Source organism: Musca autumnalis, unplaced genomic scaffold (assembly GCF_047663935.1).
Source record: "Musca autumnalis isolate F117 unplaced genomic scaffold, ASM4766393v1 scaffold_1, whole genome shotgun sequence".
In the NCBI taxonomy this organism is placed as follows: Eukaryota; Metazoa; Arthropoda; class Insecta; order Diptera; family Muscidae; genus Musca; species Musca autumnalis.
This window is the reverse complement of record NW_027411644.1, coordinates 194,311,057-194,330,938: the sequence shown is the minus strand read 5'-3', so window position 1 is coordinate 194,330,938 and position 19,882 is coordinate 194,311,057. Positions and strand designations below refer to the sequence as shown.

General features: G+C 33.1%; 1 protein-coding gene across 5 annotated transcripts in view; it reads right to left on the bottom strand.

The window, feature by feature from the left end:
* Positions 1–19,882, bottom strand: part of LOC141388877 (endoplasmic reticulum aminopeptidase 2) — a 237,939-nt gene that overhangs the window by 64,981 nt on the left and 153,076 nt on the right. For all 5 annotated transcript variants that reach the window (XM_073959430.1, XM_073959434.1, XM_073959431.1 and 2 more), the window contains one exon: positions 3,082–3,222. In XM_073959430.1, coding sequence (XP_073815531.1) covers positions 3,082–3,222 — 141 coding nt within the window. The remainder of the gene's footprint in view (positions 1–3,081; positions 3,223–19,882) is intronic.

The window sequence follows — 19,882 nt, the reverse complement described above, 5'->3', positions numbered from 1 at the left end:
ATGCATCCGGGCTAGTTGATCTAGGGGTTCTCTTTCTTAGGACCTCTGTCTTTGGAATATGAAGATTACTTCCGACGTGCATAGGTGGAGTAAGTCCGTTCACTAGATTGGGACTGCATAAACAACATCTTGTTGTGCTGATGCAGAAGTAAAATCTACGTCTCCTCATGAAAGTGGTCCACTCTGTGGACTCCATTGGTGTCGTGAGGTGGCACCCCTTTGCAGTCTTCAAGGTGGCATTCTTTCAGATTTGAATACTCTTCCACTGCGTAGCGGTAACAGTTCCATATTACAATGGCGGCGCATAGCTTACCCAAGACCGGCCTATTGCTTTGTAAAAGTTCAACAAGATTTCTTTGTCAGCACCCTAAGAGCTGCCGATTGGAGACTGAGGGAACATGTTCCTACCTCTGATGTTGTCGCCAATGGCAGTGGCTTGCGCGGACGACTTAAACACACCACTAACTGGTCAGAATCAGCACACAATTGACCAATATGTATGTTCTGGGGGAGCCATATTTCAGCCAATCAGGTGGTGAGCAGTGTGTAAGTAGAATCAGCGTCTTATTTCTTATTGTTTCTATAGAGTATAATACCTCCGTAAAAGAATACCTCCGTAGGAAGTTTATATAGAATGGAAGAAGCTGCTTTAGGAGGTTTCTATAGAATAGAAGAAGCTACGTTAGGAGGTTTCTATAGAATAGAAGACCTCCGTTAGGAGGTGGTTTCTATAGAAAAGAAGACCTCCGTTAGGAGGTGGTTTCTTTAGAATAGAAGACTTCCATTAGAAGGTTTCTATAGAATAGAAGAGCCCCGTTAGGAGGTTTCTATAAAATGGAAGACCTCTGTTAGGAGGTTTCTATAAAATAGAAGAGCCCCGTTAGGAGGTTTCTATAAAATGGAAGACCTCTGTTAGGAGGTTTCTATAAAATAGAAGACCTCCGTTAGGAGGTTTCTATAAAATAGAAGACCTCCGTTAGGAGGTTTCTATAGAATAGAAGACCTCCGTTAGGAGGTTTCTATAGAATAGAAGACCTCCGTTAGGAGGTTTCTATAGAATAGAAGACCTCCGTTAGGAGGTTTCTATAGAATAGAAGACCTCCGTTAGGAGGTTTCTATAGAATATAAGACCTCCGTTAGGAGGTTTCTATAGAATAGAAGACCTCCGTTAGGAGGTTTCTATAGAATAGAAGACCTCCGTTAGGAGGTTTCTATAAAATAGAAGACCTCCGTTAGGAGGTTTCTATAGAATAGAAGACCTCCGTTAGGAGGTTTCTATAGAATAGAAGACCTCCGTTAGGAGGTTTCTATAGAATAGAAGACCTCCGTTAGGAGGTTTCTATAGAATAGAAGACCTCCGTTAGGAGGTTTCTATAGAATAGAAGACCTCCGTTAGGAGGTTTCTATAGAATAGAAGACCTCCGTTAGGAGGTTTCTATAGAATAGAAGACCTCCGTTAGGAGGTTTCTATAGGATAGAAGAATGGAATGGAATAGAATATCTCCGCAGGTGGTTTCTATGGAATAGAAGATATCTATAGGTGATTTCTATAGCATAGAAGCTCTACATAGGAAATTTCTATGTAATAGGAGACCTCCGTAGGAGGTTGTTTGTAATATGATTTCTAGAGAATAGAATACCTCCATAGAAGGTTTCTATATAATAGAACCCCTTCCTTAGGATGTTTCTATAGAAAACTATTTCCGTAGTAGTTTCCTCCGTATGTGGTATCTATAAAACAGAAGACCTCTGTAGGTGGTTTGTATAGAATAGACTGCCTCCGTAAGTGGTTTCTATGGAATAGAGAATATCCATAGGTGATGTCTATAGCATAGAAGATCTCCATATGAGGTTTCTATGGAATAGGAGGCCTTCGTAGGAAGTTTCTATATAATACTAGCTGACCCGGTCCGCGTTGCTGGCCCGTTTTTGAGGTCCCGGTATAGAGAGACCACTACTTCCCGTTATACTATGAGAATTTGCATTGAAAGCTGTTATTTCGATATTTTGAAGAACTTTGTCTGATTTCCCAATCGATTGTTTTGGAATTTTGGTCAAGTGCCATTTCAAATTATCGGAATTTTACTGTGAAAATTGTGAAGTTGACCACAATGTCTAACTTATGGAAGCCAGTGTTTATAGCGCTTTTAAAGACACGCGTACTAACATTAAGGATATTATCTGCAATTATACAATTTTGAAAAAAAAAATTGTGGACCGCGATATTTCACTTCCGCGATGACCATTCAGGGTCAGGGCAATAATTACCATAGCATTGCAAACAATTTTTAAACAATAGGTTGAAAAATATATTCGATTTCACGTTTTGTTAAAAAAAAAATTTGTGTGGGAGGTACCCTGGTCACTCCACTGACCACTATAAAAAGTAGTTAAAAACCTATTCTCAGAACTACAAACTCCACATACAAAATTTCATTAAATTCGGTCCAGCCCTTTCGGAGGAGTTCAAAGCCGAACACCGTGACAGGAGAGTTTTATATATATATAGATTATTTTCATCCGCTATGACTTTTAACTGTGTGAACACATGGTACCACTTGACTGATCTATTAATATACTCTATTTTCAGAGTACAGTACACAAATCCCGCATATTGTAGGCATTTTCATTTCGTTAAAATAAAAACTTTCTCCTAAACTTCAATTAGCATCCAAACTTCCCGGTCACTCTATTTAAAAAACATCTACAAAATGTGTTTTTTACACTTTTGTGGTTGTGGTGCAGCAATTAAATAAATATGGAATTTTATTAAATAAATAAAATGTGTTAGGCTAATGAAACGAAATCTAAAAATGCCAGATGAAACAAAAACTCAAAACTAGAAGGGGAAATGGAAAACAAAGTAGACCGGATGAAAACAAAGTTAAGCAAAAAACGAAACAAACGAAAACAATGAAACAAACGAAATGAATCGAATGATGGTGTACATTTGTTTTGCTTTTTTCGTTTTTATTCTGGGGTCTATGTAGAAGGACTTGACTCTTTTGTATGGTTTTTGGTGGAATGAATGTTGTTTGCAGAATGGCAATGAAATTGAAGAATAAAAACAAACGCTCTTACCCGTTGTTGGTCCAGCATAGGCTATGATTAAAGCTGTTAGCAGGAGTGAACCTAACACAACACCGGCCACTAGGAGGGCACGTTTTTGTGAGCAGACGGCAACACCATTGCGTGTTTGTCGGCCACCACTGGATTCGCCACCTGTAACAATGCAAGAAAAAAACAATAATGAAAAAGAGAACAATAAGTTAAAAAACGAAATAATAACAACAACAGTAAATAAATATAACAAATAACAGACCACAAAGTCAACATCTGAGAGAATTTAATTAAATATTAATGGTCGCTTTTCATGCACCTGCAACTCCAGAGGTGGTGCTTGGCACAAAGTCAAGTAAAGGCAAAAATAGATAATTGTCGTAGAAAGGGAGGATATTGTTCATATTTTGTACAATCAAGAGCTTGTAAAAATTAAAAAAAAAATGCATCAACTTTAATTTTTGGTTCCTTACAAAGGCATCGGCGCTTAAAAATCTTAAGAAAAATAATAAAAAAATCCTCGGTCCTTTAGAAATATTGTTTAAAAAATCCACTACATTATTGGTCTGTTCCACGATTATTTGAAATATTCTTTAAAAAATCCACGATTATTGGTCTGTTGGTCCTTTAGAAATATTCTTTAAAAAATCCACGATTATTGGTCTGTTGGTGCTTCAAAAATATTCTTTAAAAAATCCACGATTATTGGTCTTTTGGTCCTTCAAAAATATTCTTTAAAAAATCCACGATTATTGGTCTGTTGGTCCTTCAAAAATATTCTTAAAAAAATCCACGATTATTGGTCTGTTGGCCCTTCAAAAATATTCTTTAAAAAATCCACGATTATTGGTCTGTTGGTCCTTTACTCTTTAAAAAATCCACGATTATTGTTCTGTTGGTCCTTCAAAAATATTGTTTAAAAACTCCACGATTATTGTTCTGTTGGTCTTTGAAAAATATTCTTTAAAAATCCACGATTATTGTTCTGTTGGTCCTTGAAAAATATTATTTAAAAAATCCACGATAATTGTTCTGTTGTTACTTCAAAAATCTGTTGGCCCTTCAAAAATATTCTTTAAAAAATCCACGATTATTGGTCTGTTGGCCCTTCAAAAATATTCTTTAAAAAATCCACGATTATTGGTCTGTTGGCCCTTCAAAAATATTCTTTAAAAAATCCACGATTATTGGTCTGTTGGCCCTTCAAAAATATTCTTTAAACAATCCACGATTATTGGTCTGTTGGCCCTTCAAAAATATTCTTTAAAAAATCCACGATTATTGGTCTGTTGGCCCTTCAAAAATATTCTTTAAAAAATCCACGATTATTGGTCTGTTGGCCCTTCAAAAATATTCTTTAAAAAATCCACGATTATTGGTCTGTTGGCCCTTCAAAAATATTCTTTAAGAAATCCACGATTATTGGTCTGTTGGCCCTTCAAAAATATTCTTTAAGAAATCCACGATTATTGGTCTGTTGGCCCTTCAAAAATATTCTTTAAGAAATCCACGATTATTGGTCTGTTGGCCCTTCAAAAATATTCTTTAAGAAATCCACGATTATTGGTCTGTTGGCCCTTCAAAAATATTCTTTAAGAAATCCACGATTATTGGTCTGTTGGCCCTTCAAAAATATTCTTTAAGAAATCCACGATTATTGGTCTGTTGGCCCTTCAAAAATATTCTTTAAGAAATCCACGATTATTGGTCTGTTGGCCCTTCAAAAATATTCTTTAAAAAATCCACGATTATTGGTCTGTTGGCCCTTCAAAAATATTCTTTAAGAAATCCACGATTATTGGTCTGTTGGCCCTTCAAAAATATTCTTTAAAAAATCCACGATTATTGGTCTGTTGGCCCTTCAAAAATATTCTTTAAAAAATCCACGATTATTGGTCTGTTGGCCCTTCAAAAATATTCTTTAAGAAATCCACGATTATTGGTCTGTTGGCCCTTCAAAAATATTCTTTAAAAAATCCACGATTATTGGTCTGTTGGCCCTTCAAAAATATTCTTTAAAAAATCCACGATTATTGGTCTGTTGGCCCTTCAAAAATATTCTTTAAGAAATCCACGATTATTGGTCTGTTGGCCCTTCAAAAATATTCTTTAAGAAATCCACGATTATTGGTCTGTTGGCCCTTCAAAAATATTCTTTAAGAAATCCACGATTATTGGTCTGTTGGCCCTTCAAAAATATTCTTTAAGAAATCCACGATTATTGGTCTGTTGGCCCTTCAAAAATATTCTTTAAGAAATCCACGATTATTGGTCTGTTGGCCCTTCAAAAATATTCTTTAAACAATCCACGATTATTGGTCTGTTGGCCCTTCAAAAATATTCTTTAAAAAATCCACGATTATTGGTCTGTTGGCCCTTCAAAAATATTCTTTAAAAAATCCACGATTATTGGTCTGTTGGCCCTTCAAAAATATTCTTTAAAAAATCCACGATTATTGGTCTGTTGGCCCTTCAAAAATATTCTTTAAAAAATCCACGATTATTGGTCTGTTGGCCCTTCAAAAATATTCTTTAAAAAATCCACGATTATTGGTCTGTTGGCCCTTCAAAAATATTCTTTAAAAAATCCACGATTATTGGTCTGTTGGCCCTTCAAAAATATTCTTTAAGAAATCCACGATTATTGGTCTGTTGGCCCTTCAAAAATATTCTTTAAGAAATCCACGATTATTGGTCTGTTGGCCCTTCAAAAATATTCTTTAAACAATCCACGATTATTGGTCTGTTGGCCCTTCAAAAATATTCTTTAAACAATCCACGATTATTGGTCTGTTTGCCCTTCAAAAATATTCTTTAAGAAATCCACGATTATTGGTCTGTTGGCCCTTCAAAAATATTCTTTAAGAAATCCACGATTATTGGTCTGTTGGCCCTTCAAAAATATTCTTTAAAAAATCCACGATTATTGGTCTGTTGGCCCTTCAAAAATATTCTTTAAACAATCCACGATTATTGGTCTGTTGGCCCTTCAAAAATATTCTTTAAAAAATCCACGATTATTGGTCTGTTGGCCCTTCAAAAATATTCTTTAAACAATCCACGATTATTGGTCTGTTGGCCCTTCAAAAATATTCTTTAAAAAATCCACGATTATTGGTCTGTTGGCCCTTCAAAAATATTCTTTAAACAATCCACGATTATTGGTCTGTTGGCCCTTCAAAAATATTCTTTAAAAAATCCACGATTATTGGTCTGTTGGCCCTTCAAAAATATTCTTTAAACAATCCACGATTATTGGTCTGTTGGCCCTTCAAAAATATTCTTTAAAAAATCCACGATTATTGGTCTGTTGGCCCTTCAAAAATATTCTTTAAACAATCCACGATTATTGGTCTGTTGGCCCTTCAAAAATATTCTTTAAAAAATCCACGATTATTGGTCTGTTGGCCCTTCAAAAATATTCTTTAAGAAATCCACGATTATTGGTCTGTTGGCCCTTCAAAAATATTCTTTAAAAAATCCACGATTATTGGTCTGTTGGCCCTTCAAAAATATTCTTTAAGAAATCCACGATTATTGGTCTGTTGGCCCTTCAAAAATATTCTTTAAAAAATCCACGATTATTGGTCTGTTGGCCCTTCAAAAATATTCTTTAAGAAATCCACGATTATTGGTCTGTTGGCCCTTCAAAAATATTCTTTAAAAAATCCACGATTATTGGTCTGTTGGCCCTTCAAAAATATTCTTTAAGAAATCCACGATTATTGGTCTGTTGGCCCTTCAAAAATATTCTTTAAAAAATCCACGATTATTGGTCTGTTGGCCTTCAAAAATATTCTTTAAAAATCCACGATTATTGGTCTGTTGGCCCTTCAAAAATATTCTTTAAGAAATCCACGATTATTGGTCTGTTTGCCCTTCAAAAATATTCTTTAAAAAATCCACGATTATTGGTCTGTTGTCCCTTCAAAAATATTCTTTAAGAAATCCACGATTATTGGTCTGTTGTCCCTTCAAAAATATTCTTTAAGAAATCCACGATTATTGGTCTGTTGGCCCTTCAAAAATATTCGTTAAGAAATCCACGATTATTGGTCTGTTGTCCCTTCAAAAATATTCTTTAAGAAATCCACGATTATTGGTCTGTTTGCCCTTCAAAAATATTCTTTAAAAAATCCACGATTATTGGTCTGTTGTCCCTTCAAAAATATTCTTTAAGAAATCCACGATTATTGGTCTGTTGTCCCTTCAAAAATATTCTTTAAAAAATCCACGATTGTTGGTCTGTTGGCCCTTCAAAAATATTCTTTAAAAAATCCACGATTATTGGTCTGTTGGCCCTTCAAAAATATTCTTTAAAAAATTCACGATTATTGGTCTGTTGGCCCTTCAAAAATATTCTTTAAAAAATCCACGATTATTGGTCTGTTGGCCCTTCAAAAATATTCTTTAAAAAATCCACGATTATTGGTCTGTTGGCCCTTCAAAAATATTCTTTAAAAAATCCACGATTATTGGCCTGTTGGCCCTTCAAAAATATTCTTTAAAAAATCCACGATTATTGGTCTGTTGGCCCTTCAAAAATATTCTTTAAAAAATCCACGATTATTGGTCTGTTGGCCCTTCAAAAATATTCTTTAAAAAATCCACGATTATTGGTCTGTTGGCCCTTCAAAAATATTCTTTAAAAAATCCACGATTATTGGTCTGTTGGCCCTTCAAAAATATTCTTTAAAAAATCCACGATTATTGGTCTGTTGGCCCTTCAAAAATATTCTTTAAAAAATCCACGATTATTGGTCTGTTGGCCCTTCAAAAATATTCTTTAAAAAATCCACGATTATTGGTCTGTTGGCCCTTCAAAAATATTCTTTAAAAAATCCACGATTATTGGCCTGTTGGCCCTTCAAAAATATTCTTTAAAAAATCCACGATTATTGGTCTGTTGGCCCTTCAAAAATATTCTTTAAAAAATCCACGATTATTGGTCTGTTGGCCCTTCAAAAATATTCTTTAAAAAATCCACGATTATTGGTCTGTTGGCCCTTCAAAAATATTCTTTAAAAAATCCACGATTATTGGTCTGTTGGCCCTTCAAAAATATTCTTTAAAAAATCCACGATTATTGGTCTGTTGGCCCTTCAAAAATATTCTTTAAAAAATCCACGATTATCCCCGATTATTGGTCTGTTGGCCCTTCAAAAATATTCTTTAAAAAATCCACGATTATTGGTATGTTGGCCCTTCAAAAATATTCTTTAAAAAATCCACGATTATTGGTCTGTTGGCCCTTCAAAAATATTCTTTAAAAAATCCACGATTATTGGTATGTTGGCCCTTCAAAAATATTCTTTAAAAAATCCACGATTATTGGTCTGTTGGCCCTTCAAAAATATTCTTTAAAAAATCCACGATTATTCGTCTGTTGGCCCTTCAAAAATATTATTTAAAAAATCCACGATTATTGGTCTGTTGGCCCTTCAAAAATATTCTTTAAAAAATCCACGATTATTGGTCTGTTGGCCCTTCAAAAATATTCTTTAAAAAATCCACGATTATTGGTCTGTTGGCCCTTCAAAAATATTTTTTAAAAAATCCACGATTATTGGTCTGTTGGCCCTTCAAAAATATTCTTTAAAAAATCCACGATTATTGGTCTGTTGGCTCTTCAAAAATATTCTTTAAAAAATCCACGATTATTGGTCTGTTGGCCCTTCAAAAATATTCTTTAAAAAATCCACGATTATTGGTCTGTTGGCCCTTCAAAAATATTCTTTAAAAAATCCACGATTATTGGTCTGTTGGCCCTTCAAAAATATTCTTTAAAAAATCCACGATTATTGGTCTGTTGGCCCTTCAAAAATATTCTTTAAAAAATCCACGATTATTGGTCTGTTGGCCCTTCAAAAATATTCTTTAAAAAATCCACGATTATTGGTCTGTTGGCCCTTCAAAAATATTCTTTAAAAAATCCACGATTATTGGTCTGTTGGCCCTTCAAAAATATTCTTTAAAAAATCCACGATTATTGGTCTGCTGGCCCTTCAAAAATATTCTTTAAAAAATCCACCATTATTGGTCTGTTGGCCCTTCAAAAATATTCTTTAAAAAATCCACGATTATTGGTCTGTTGGCCCTTCAAAAATATTCTTTAAAAAATCCACGATTCTTGGTCTGTTGGCCCTTCAAAAATACTCTTTAAAAAATCCACGATTATTGGTCTGTTGGCCCTTCAAAAATATTCTTTAAAAAATCCACGATTATCCCCGATTATTGGTCTGTTGGCCCTTCAAAAATATTCTTTAAAAAATCCACGATTATCCCCGATTATTGGTCTGTTGGCCCTTCAAAAATATTCTTTAAAAAATCCACGATTATCCCCGATTATTGGTCTGTTGGCCCTTCAAAAATATTCTTTAAAAAATCCACGATTATCCCCGATTATTGGTCTGTTGGCCCTTCAAAAATATTCTTTAAAAAATCCACGATTATCCCCGATTATTGGTCTGTTGGCCCTTCAAAAATATTCTTTAAAAAATCCACGATTATCCCCGATTATTGGTCTGTTGGCCCTTCAAAAATATTCTTTAAAAAATCCACGATTATCCCCGATTATTGGTCTGTTGGCCCTTCAAAAATATTCTTTAAAAAATCCACGATTATCCCCGATTATTGGTCTGTTGGCCCTTCAAAAATATTCTTTAAAAAATCCACGATTATCCCCGATTATTGGTCTGTTGGCCCTTCAAAAATATTCTTTAAAAAATCCACGATTATCCCCGATTATTGGTCTGTTGGCCCTTCAAAAATATTCTTTAAAAAATCCACGATTATCCCCGATTATTGGTCTGTTGGCCCTTCAAAAATATTCTTTAAAAAATCCACGATTATCCCCGATTATTGGTCTGTTGGCCCTTCAAAAATATTCTTTAAAAAATCCACGATTATCCCCGATTATTGGTCTGTTGGCCCTTCAAAAATATTCTTTAAAAAATCCACGATTATTGGTATGTTGGCCCTTCAAAAATATTCTTTAAAAAATCCACGATTATTGGTATGTTGGCCCTTCAAAAATATTCTTTAAAAAATCCAAGATTATTGGTCTGTTGGCCCTTCAAAAATATTCTTTAAAAAATCCACGATTATTCGTCTGTTGGCCCTTCAAAAATATTCTTTAAAAAATCCACGATTATTGGTCTGTTGGCCCTTCAAAAATATTCTTTAAAAAATCCACGATTATTGGTCTGCTGGCCCTTCAAAAATATTCTTTAAAAAATCCACCATTATTGGTCTGTTGGCCCTTCAAAAATATTCTTTAAAAAATCCACGATTATTGGTCTGTTGGCCCTTCAAAAATATTCTTTAAAAAATCCACGATTCTTGGTCTGTTGGCCCTTCAAAAATACTCTTTAAAAAATCCACGATTATTGGTCTGTTGGCCCTTCAAAAATATTCTTTAAAAAATCCACGATTATCCCCGATTATTGGTCTGTTGGCCCTTCAAAAATATTCTTTAAAAAATCCACGATTATCCCCGATTATTGGTCTGTTGGCCCTTCAAAAATATTCTTTAAAAAATCCACGATTATCCCCGATTATTGGTCTGTTGGCCCTTCAAAAATATTCTTTAAAAAATCCACGATTATCCCCGATTATTGGTCTGTTGGCCCTTCAAAAATATTCTTTAAAAAATCCACGATTATCCCCGATTATTGGTCTGTTGGCCCTTCAAAAATATTCTTTAAAAAATCCACTATTATCCCCGATTATTGGTCTGTTGGCCCTTCAAAAATATTCTTTAAAAAATCCACGATTATCCCCGATTATTGGTCTGTTGGCCCTTCAAAAATATTCTTTAAAAAATCCACGATTATCCCCGATTATTGGTCTGTTGGCCCTTCAAAAATATTCTTTAAAAAATCCACGATTATCCCCGATTATTGGTCTGTTGGCCCTTCAAAAATATTCTTTAAAAAATCCACGATTATTGGTATGTTGGCCCTTCAAAAATATTCTTTAAAAAATCCACGATTATTGGTATGTTGGCCCTTCAAAAATATTCTTTAAAAAATCCAAGATTATTGGTCTGTTGGCCCTTCAAAAATATTCTTTAAAAAATCCACGATTATTGGTCTGTTGGCCCTTCAAAAATATTCTTTAAAAAATCCACGATTATTGGTCTGTTGGCCCTTCAAAAATATTCTTTAAAAAATCCACGATTATTGGTCTGTTGGCCCTTCAAATATATTCTTTAAAAAATCCACGATTATTGGTCTGTTGGCCCTTCAAAAATATTCTTTAAAAAATCCACGATTATCCCCGATTATTGGTCTGTTGGCCCTTCAAAAATATTCTTTAAAAAATCCACGATTATCCCCGATTATTGGTCTGTTGGCCCTTCAAAAATATTCTTTAAAAAATCCACGATTATCCCCGATTATTGGTCTGTTGGCCCTTCAAAAATATTCTTTAAAAAATCCACGATTATCCCCGATTATTGGTCTGTTGGCCCTTCAAAAATATTCTTTAAAAAATCCACGATTATCCCCGATTATTGGTCTGTTGGCCCTTCAAAAATATTCTTTAAAAAATCCACGATTATCCCCGATTATTGGTCTGTTGGCCCTTCAAAAATATTCTTTAAAAAATCCACGATTATTGGTATGTTGGCCCTTCAAAAATATTCTTTAAAAAATCCACGATTATTGGTATGTTGGCCCTTCAAAAATATTCTTTAAAAAATCCAAGATTATTGGTCTGTTGGCCCTTCAAAAATATTCTTTAAAAAATCCACGATTATTGGTCTGTTGGCCCTTCAAAAATATTCTTTAAAAAATCCACGATTATTCGTCTGTTGGCCCTTCAAAAATATTATTTAAAAAATCCACGATTATTGGTCTGTTGGCCCTTCAAAAATATTCTTTAAAAAATCCACGATTATTGGTCTGTTGGCCCTTCAAAAATATTCTTTAAAAAATCCACGATTATTGGTCTGTTGGCCCTTCAAAAATATTCTTTAAAAAATCCACGATTATTGGTCTGTTGGCCCTTCAAAAATATTCTTTAAAAAATCCACGATTATTGGTCTGTTGGCCCTTCAAAAATATTCTTTAAAAAATCCACGATTATTGGTCTGTTGGCCCTTCAAAAATATTCTTTAAAAAATCCACGATTATTGGTCTGTTGGCCCTTCAAAAATATTCTTTAAAAAATCCACGATTATTGGTCTGTTGGCCCTTCAAAAATATTCTTTAAAAAATCCACGATTATTGGTCTGTTGGCCCTTCAAAAATATTCTTTAAAAAATCCACGATTATTGGTCTGTTGGCCCTTCAAAAATATTCTTTAAAAAATCCACGATTATTGGTCTGTTGGCCCTTCAAAAATATTCTTTAAAAAATCCACGATTATTGGTCTGTTGGCCCTTCAAAAATATTCTTTAAAAAATCCACGATTATTGGTCTGTTGGCCCTTCAAAAATATTCTTTAAAAAATCCACGATTATTGGTCTGTTGGCCCTTCAAAAATATTCTTTAAAAAATCCACGATTATTGGTCTGTTGGCCCTTCAAAAATATTCTTTAAAAAATCCACGATTATTGGTCTGTTGGCCCTTCAAAAATATTCTTTAAAAAATCCACGATTATTGGTCTGTTGGCCCTTCAAAAATATTCTTTAAAAAATCCACGATTATTGGTCTGTTGGCCCTTCAAAAATATTCTTTAAAAAATCCACGATTATTGGTCTGTTGGCGCTTCAAAAATATTCTTTAAAAAATCCACGATTATTGGTCTGTTGGCCCTTCAAAAATATTCTTTAAAAAATCCACGATTATTGGTCTGTTGGCCCTTCAAAAATATTCTTTAAAAAATCCACGATTATTGGTCTGTTGGCCCTTCAAAAATATTCTTTAAAAAATCCACGATTATTGGTCTGTTGGCCCTTCAAAAATATTCTTTAAAAAATCCACGATTATTGGTCTGTTGGCCCTTCAAAAATATTCTTTAAAAAATCCACGATTATTGGTCTGTTGGCCCTTCAAAAATATTCTTTAAAAAATCCACGATTATTGGTCTGTTGGCCCTTCAAAAATATTCTTTAAAAAATCCACGATTATTGGTCTGTTGGCCCTTCAAAAATATTCTTTAAAAAATCCACGATTATTGGTCTGTTGGCCCTTCAAAAATATTCTTTAAAAAATCCACGATTATTGGTCTGTTGGCCCTTCAAAAATATTCTTTAAAAAATCCACGATTATTGGTCTGTTGGCCCTTCAAAAATATTCTTTAAAAAATCCACGATTATTGGTCTGTTGGCCCTTCAAAAATATTCTTTAAAAAATCCACGATTATTGTTCTGTTGGCCCTTCAAAAATATTGTTTAAAAAATCCACAATTATTGTTCTGTTGGTCCTTCAAAAATATTCTTTAAAAAATCCACGATAATTGCTGCAGGTCCTTCAAAAATATTCTTTAAAAAGTCAACGATTATTGTTCTGTTGGTCCTTCAAGAATATTCTTTAAAAAATCCACTATTATTGGTATGTTGGTCCTTCAAAAATATTCTTTAAAAAATCCACGATTATTGTTCTGTTGGTCCTTCAAAAATATTCTTTAAATAATCCACTATTATTGTTCTGTTGGCCCTTCAAAAATATTCTTTAAAAAATCCACGATTATTGGTCTGTTGGCCCTTCAAAAATATTCTTTAAAAAATCCACGATTATTGGTCTGTTGGCCCTTCAAAAATATTCTTTAAAAAATCCACGATTATTGGTCTGTTGGCCCTTCAAAAATATTCTTTAAAAAATCCACGATTATTGGTCTGTTGGCCCTTCAAAAATATTCTTTAAAAAATCCACGATTATTGGTCTGTTGGCCCTTCAAAAATATTCTTTAAAAAATCCACGATTATTGGTCTGTTGGCCCTTCAAAAATATTCTTTAAAAAATCCACGATTATTGGTCTGTTGGCCCTTCAAAAATATTCTTTAAAAAATCCACGATTATTGGTCTGTTGGCCCTTCAAAAATATTCTTTAAACAATCCACGATTATTGGTCTGTTGGCCCTTCAAAAATATTCTTTAAAAAATCCACGATTATTGGTCTGTTGGCCCTTCAAAAATATTCTTTAAACAATCCACGATTATTGGTCTGTTGGCCCTTCAAAAATATTCTTTAAAAAATCCACGATTATTGGTCTGTTGGCCCTTCAAAAATATTCTTTAAAAAATCCACGATTATTGGTCTGTTGGCCCTTCAAAAATATTCTTTAAAAAATCCACGATTATTGGTCTGTTGGCCCTTCAAAAATATTCTTTAAACAATCCACGATTATTGGTCTGTTGGCCCTTCAAAAATATTCTTTAAAAAATCCACGATTATTGGTCTGTTGGCCCTTCAAAAATATTCTTTAAAAAATCCACGATTATTGGTCTGTTGGCCCTTCAAAAATATTCTTTAAAAAATCCACGATTATTGTTCTGTTGGCCCTTCAAAAATATTGTTTAAAAAATCCACAATTATTGTTCTGTTGGTCCTTCAAAAATATTCTTTAAAAAATCCACGATAATTGCTGCAGGTCCTTCAAAAATATTCTTTAAAAAGTCAACGATTATTGTTCTGTTGGTCCTTCAAGAATATTCTTTAAAAAATCCACTATTATTGGTATGTTGGTCCTTCAAAAATATTCTTTAAAAAATCCACGATTATTGTTCTGTTGGTCCTTCAAAAATATTCTTTAAATAATCCACTATTATTGTTCTGTTGGCCCTTCAAAAATATTCTTTAAAAAATCCACGATTATTGGTCTGTTGGCCCTTCAAAAATATTCTTTAAAAAATCCACGATTATTGGTCTGTTGGCCCTTCAAAAATATTCTTTAAAAAATCCACGATTATTGGTCTGTTGGCCCTTCAAAAATATTCTTTAAAAAATCCACGATTATTGTTCTGTTGGCCCTTCAAAAATATTGTTTAAAAAATCCACAATTATTGTTCTGTTGGTCCTTCAAAAATATTCTTTAAAAAATCCACGATAATTGCTGCAGGTCCTTCAAAAATATTCTTTAAAAAGTCAACGATTATTGTTCTGTTGGTCCTTCAAGAATATTCTTTAAAAAATCCACTATTATTGGTATGTTGGTCCTTCAAAAATATTCTTTAAAAAATCCACGATTATTGTTCTGTTGGTCCTTCAAAAATATTCTTTAAATAATCCACTATTATTGTTCTGTTGGCCCTTCAAAAATATTCTTTAAAAAATCCACGATTATTGGTCTGTTGGCCCTTCAAAAATATTCTTTAAAAAATCCACGATTATTGGTCTGTTGGCCCTTCAAAAATATTCTTTAAAAAATCCACGATTATTGGTCTGTTGGCCCTTCAAAAATATTCTTTAAAAAATCCACGATTATTGGTCTGTTGGCCCTTCAAAAATATTCTTTAAAAAATCCACGATTATTGGTCTGTTGGCCCTTCAAAAATATTCGTTAAAAAATCCACGATTATTGGTCTGTTGGCCCTTCAAAAATATTCTTTAAAAAATCCACGATTATTGGTCTGTTGGCCCTTCAAAAATATTCTTTAAAAAATCCACGATTATTGGTCTGTTGGCCCTTCAAAAATATTCTTTAAACAATCCACGATTATTGGTCTGTTGGCCCTTCAAAAATATTCTTTAAAAAATCCACGATTATTGGTCTGTTGGCCCTTCAAAAATATTCTTTAAACAATCCACGATTATTGGTCTGTTGGCCCTTCAAAAATATTCTTTAAAAAATCCACGATTATTGGTCTGTTGGCCCTTCAAAAATATTCTTTAAAAAATCCACGATTATTGGTCTGTTGGCCCTTCAAAAATATTCTTTAAAAAATCCACGATTATTGGTCTGTTGGCCCTTCAAAAATATTCTTTAAACAATCCACGATTATTGGTCTGTTGGCCCTTCAAAAATATTCTTTAAAAAATCCACGATTATTGGTCTGTTGGCCCTTCAAAAATATTCTTTAAAAAATCCACGATTATTGGTCTGTTGGCCCTTCAAAAATATTCTTTAAAAAATCCACGATTATTGTTCTGTTGGCCCTTCAAAAATATTGTTTAAAAAATCCACAATTATTGTTCTGTTGGTCCTTCAAAAATATTCTTTAAAAAATCCACGATAATTGCTGCAGGTCCTTCAAAAATATTCTTTAAAAAGTCAACGATTATTGTTCTGTTGGTCCTTCAAGAATATTCTTTAAAAAATCCACTATTATTGGTATGTTGGTCCTTCAAAAATATTCTTTAAAAAATCCACGATTATTGTTCTGTTGGTCCTTCAAAAATATTCTTTAAATAATCCACTATTATTGTTCTGTTGGCCCTTCAAAAATATTCTTTAAAAAATCCACGATTATTGGTCTGTTGGCCCTTCAAAAATATTCTTTAAAAAATCCACGATTATTGGTCTGTTGGCCCTTCAAAAATATTCTTTAAAAAATCCACGATTATTGGTCTGTTGGCCCTTCAAAAATATTCTTTAAAAAATCCACGATTATTGGTCTGTTGGCCCTTCAAAAATATTCTTTAAAAAATCCACGATTATTGGTCTGTTGGCCCTTCAAAAATATTCTTTAAAAAATCCACGATTATTGGTCTGTTGGCCCTTCAAAAATATTCTTTAAAAAATCCACGATTATTGGTCTGTTGGCCCTTCAAAAATATTCTTTAAAAAATCCACGATTATTGGTCTGTTGGCCCTTCAAAAATATTCTTTAAACAATCCACGATTATTGGTCTGTTGGCCCTTCAAAAATATTCTTTAAAAAATCCACGATTATTGGTCTGTTGGCCCTTCAAAAATATTCTTTAAACAATCCACGATTATTGGTCTGTTGGCCCTTCAAAAATATTCTTTAAAAAATCCACGATTATTGGTCTGTTGGCCCTTCAAAAATATTCTTTAAACAATCCACGATTATTGGTCTGTTGGCCCTTCAAAAATATTCTTTAAAAAATCCACGATTATTGGTCTGTTGGCCCTTCAAAAATATTCTTTAAACAATCCACGATTATTGGTCTGTTGGCCCTTCAAAAATATTCTTTAAAAAATCCACGATTATTGGTCTGTTGGCCCTTCAAAAATATTCTTTAAGAAATCCACGATTATTGGTCTGTTGGCCCTTCAAAAATATTCTTTAAAAAATCCACGATTATTGGTCTGTTGGCCCTTCAAAAATATTCTTTAAGAAATCCACGATTATTGGTCTGTTGGCCCTTCAAAAATATTCTTTAAAAAATCCACGATTATTGGTCTGTTGGCCCTTCAAAAATATTCTTTAAGAAATCCACGATTATTGGTCTGTTGGCCCTTCAAAAATATTCTTTAAAAAATCCACGATTATTGGTCTGTTGGCCCTTCAAAAATATTCTTTAAGAAATCCACGATTATTGGTCTGTTGGCCCTTCAAAAATATTCTTTAAAAAATCCACGATTATTGGTCTGTTGGCCTTCAAAAATATTCTTTAAAAATCCACGATTATTGGTCTGTTGGCCCTTCAAAAATATTCTTTAAGAAATCCACGATTATTGGTCTGTTTGCCCTTCAAAAATATTCTTTAAAAAATCCACGATTATTGGTCTGTTGTCCCTTCAAAAATATTCTTTAAGAAATCCACGATTATTGGTCTGTTGTCCCTTCAAAAATATTCTTTAAGAAATCCACGATTATTGGTCTGTTGGCCCTTCAAAAATATTCGTTAAGAAATCCACGATTATTGGTCTGTTGTCCCTTCAAAAATATTCTTTAAGAAATCCACGATTATTGGTCTGTTTGCCCTTCAAAAATATTCTTTAAAAAATCCACGATTATTGGTCTGTTGTCCCTTCAAAAATATTCTTTAAGAAATCCACGATTATTGGTCTGTTGGCCCTTCAAAAATATTCTTTAAAAAATCCACGATTGTTGGTCTGTTGGCCCTTCAAAAATATTCTTTAAAAAATCCACGATTATTGGTCTGTTTGCCCTTCAAAAATATTCTTTAAAAAATCCACGATTATTGGTCTGTTGTCCCTTCAAAAATATTCTTTAAGAAATCCACGATTATTGGTCTGTTTGCCCTTCAAAAATATTCTTTAAAAAATCCACGATTATTGGTCTGTTGTCCCTTCAAAAATATTCTTTAAGAAATCCACGATTATTGGTCTGTTGTCCCTTCAAAAATATTCTTTAAGAAATCCACGATTATTGGTCTGTTGGCCCTTCAAAAATATTCGTTAAGAAATCCACGATTATTGGTCTGTTGTCCCTTCAAAAATATTCTTTAAGAAATCCACGATTATTGGTCTGTTTGCCCTTCAAAAATATTCTTTAAAAAATCCACGATTATTGGTCTGTTGTCCCTTCAAAAATATTCTTTAAGAAATCCACGATTATTGGTCTGTTGGCCCTTCAAAAATATTCTTTAAAAAATCCACGATTGTTGGTCTGTTGGCCCTTCAAAAATATTCTTTAAAAAATCCACGATTATTGGTCTGTTTGCCCTTCAAAAATATTCTTTAAAAAATCCACGATTATTGGTCTGTTGTCCCTTCAAAAATATTCTTTAAGAAATCCACGATTATTGGTCTGTTTGCCCTTCAAAAATATTCTTTAAAAAATCCACGATTATTGGTCTGTTGTCCCTTCAAAAATATTCTTTAAGAAATCCACGATTATTGGTCTGTTGGCCCTTCAAAAATATTCTTTAAAAAATTCACGATTATTGGTCTGTTGGCCCTTCAAAAATATTCTTTAAAAAATCCACGATTATTGGTCTGTTGGCCCTTCAAAAATATTCTTTAAAAAATCCACGATTATTGGTCTGTTGGCCCTTCAAAAATATTCTTTAAAAAATCCACGATTATTGGTCTGTTGGCCCTTCAAAAATATTCTTTAAAAAATCCACGATTATTGGTCTGTTGGCCCTTCAAAAATATTCTTTAAAAAATCCACGATTATTGGCCTGTTGGCCCTTCAAAAATATTCTTTAAAAAATCCACGATTATTGGTCTGTTGGCCCTTCAAAAATATTCTTTAAAAAATCCACGATTATTGGTCTGTTGGCCCTTCAAAAATATTCTTTAAAAAATCCACGATTATTGGTCTGTTGGCCCTTCAAAAATATTCTTTAAAAAATCCACGATTATTGGTCTGTTGGCCCTTCAAAAATATTCTTTAAAAAATCCACGATTATTGGTCTGTTGGCCCTTCAAAAATATTCTTTAAAAAATCCACGATTATCCCCGATTATTGGTCTGTTGGCCCTTCAAAAATATTCTTTAAAAAATCCACGATTATTGGTATGTTGGCCCTTCAAAAATATTCTTTAAAAAATCCACGATTATTGGTCTGTTGGCCCTTCAAAAATATTCTTTAAAAAATCCACGATTATTGGTATGTTGGCCCTTCAAAAATATTCTTTAAAAAATCCACGATTATTGGTCTGTTGGCCCTTCAAAAATATTCTTTAAAAAATCCACGATTATTCGTCTGTTGGCCCTTCAAAAATATTATTTAAAAAATCCACGATTATTGGTCTGTTGGCCCTTCAAAAATATTCTTTAAAAAATCCACGATTATTGGTCTGTTGGCCCTTCAAAAATATTCTTTAAAAAATCCACGATTATTGGTCTGTTGGCCCTTCAAAAATATTTTTTAAAAAATCCACGATTATTGGTCTGTTGGCCCTTCAAAAATATTCTTTAAAAAATCCACGATTATTGGTCTGTTGGCTCTTCAAAAATATTCTTTAAAAAATCCACGATTATTGGTCTGTTGGCCCTTCAAAAATATTCTTTAAAAAATCCACGATTATTGGTCTGTTGGCCCTTCAAAAATA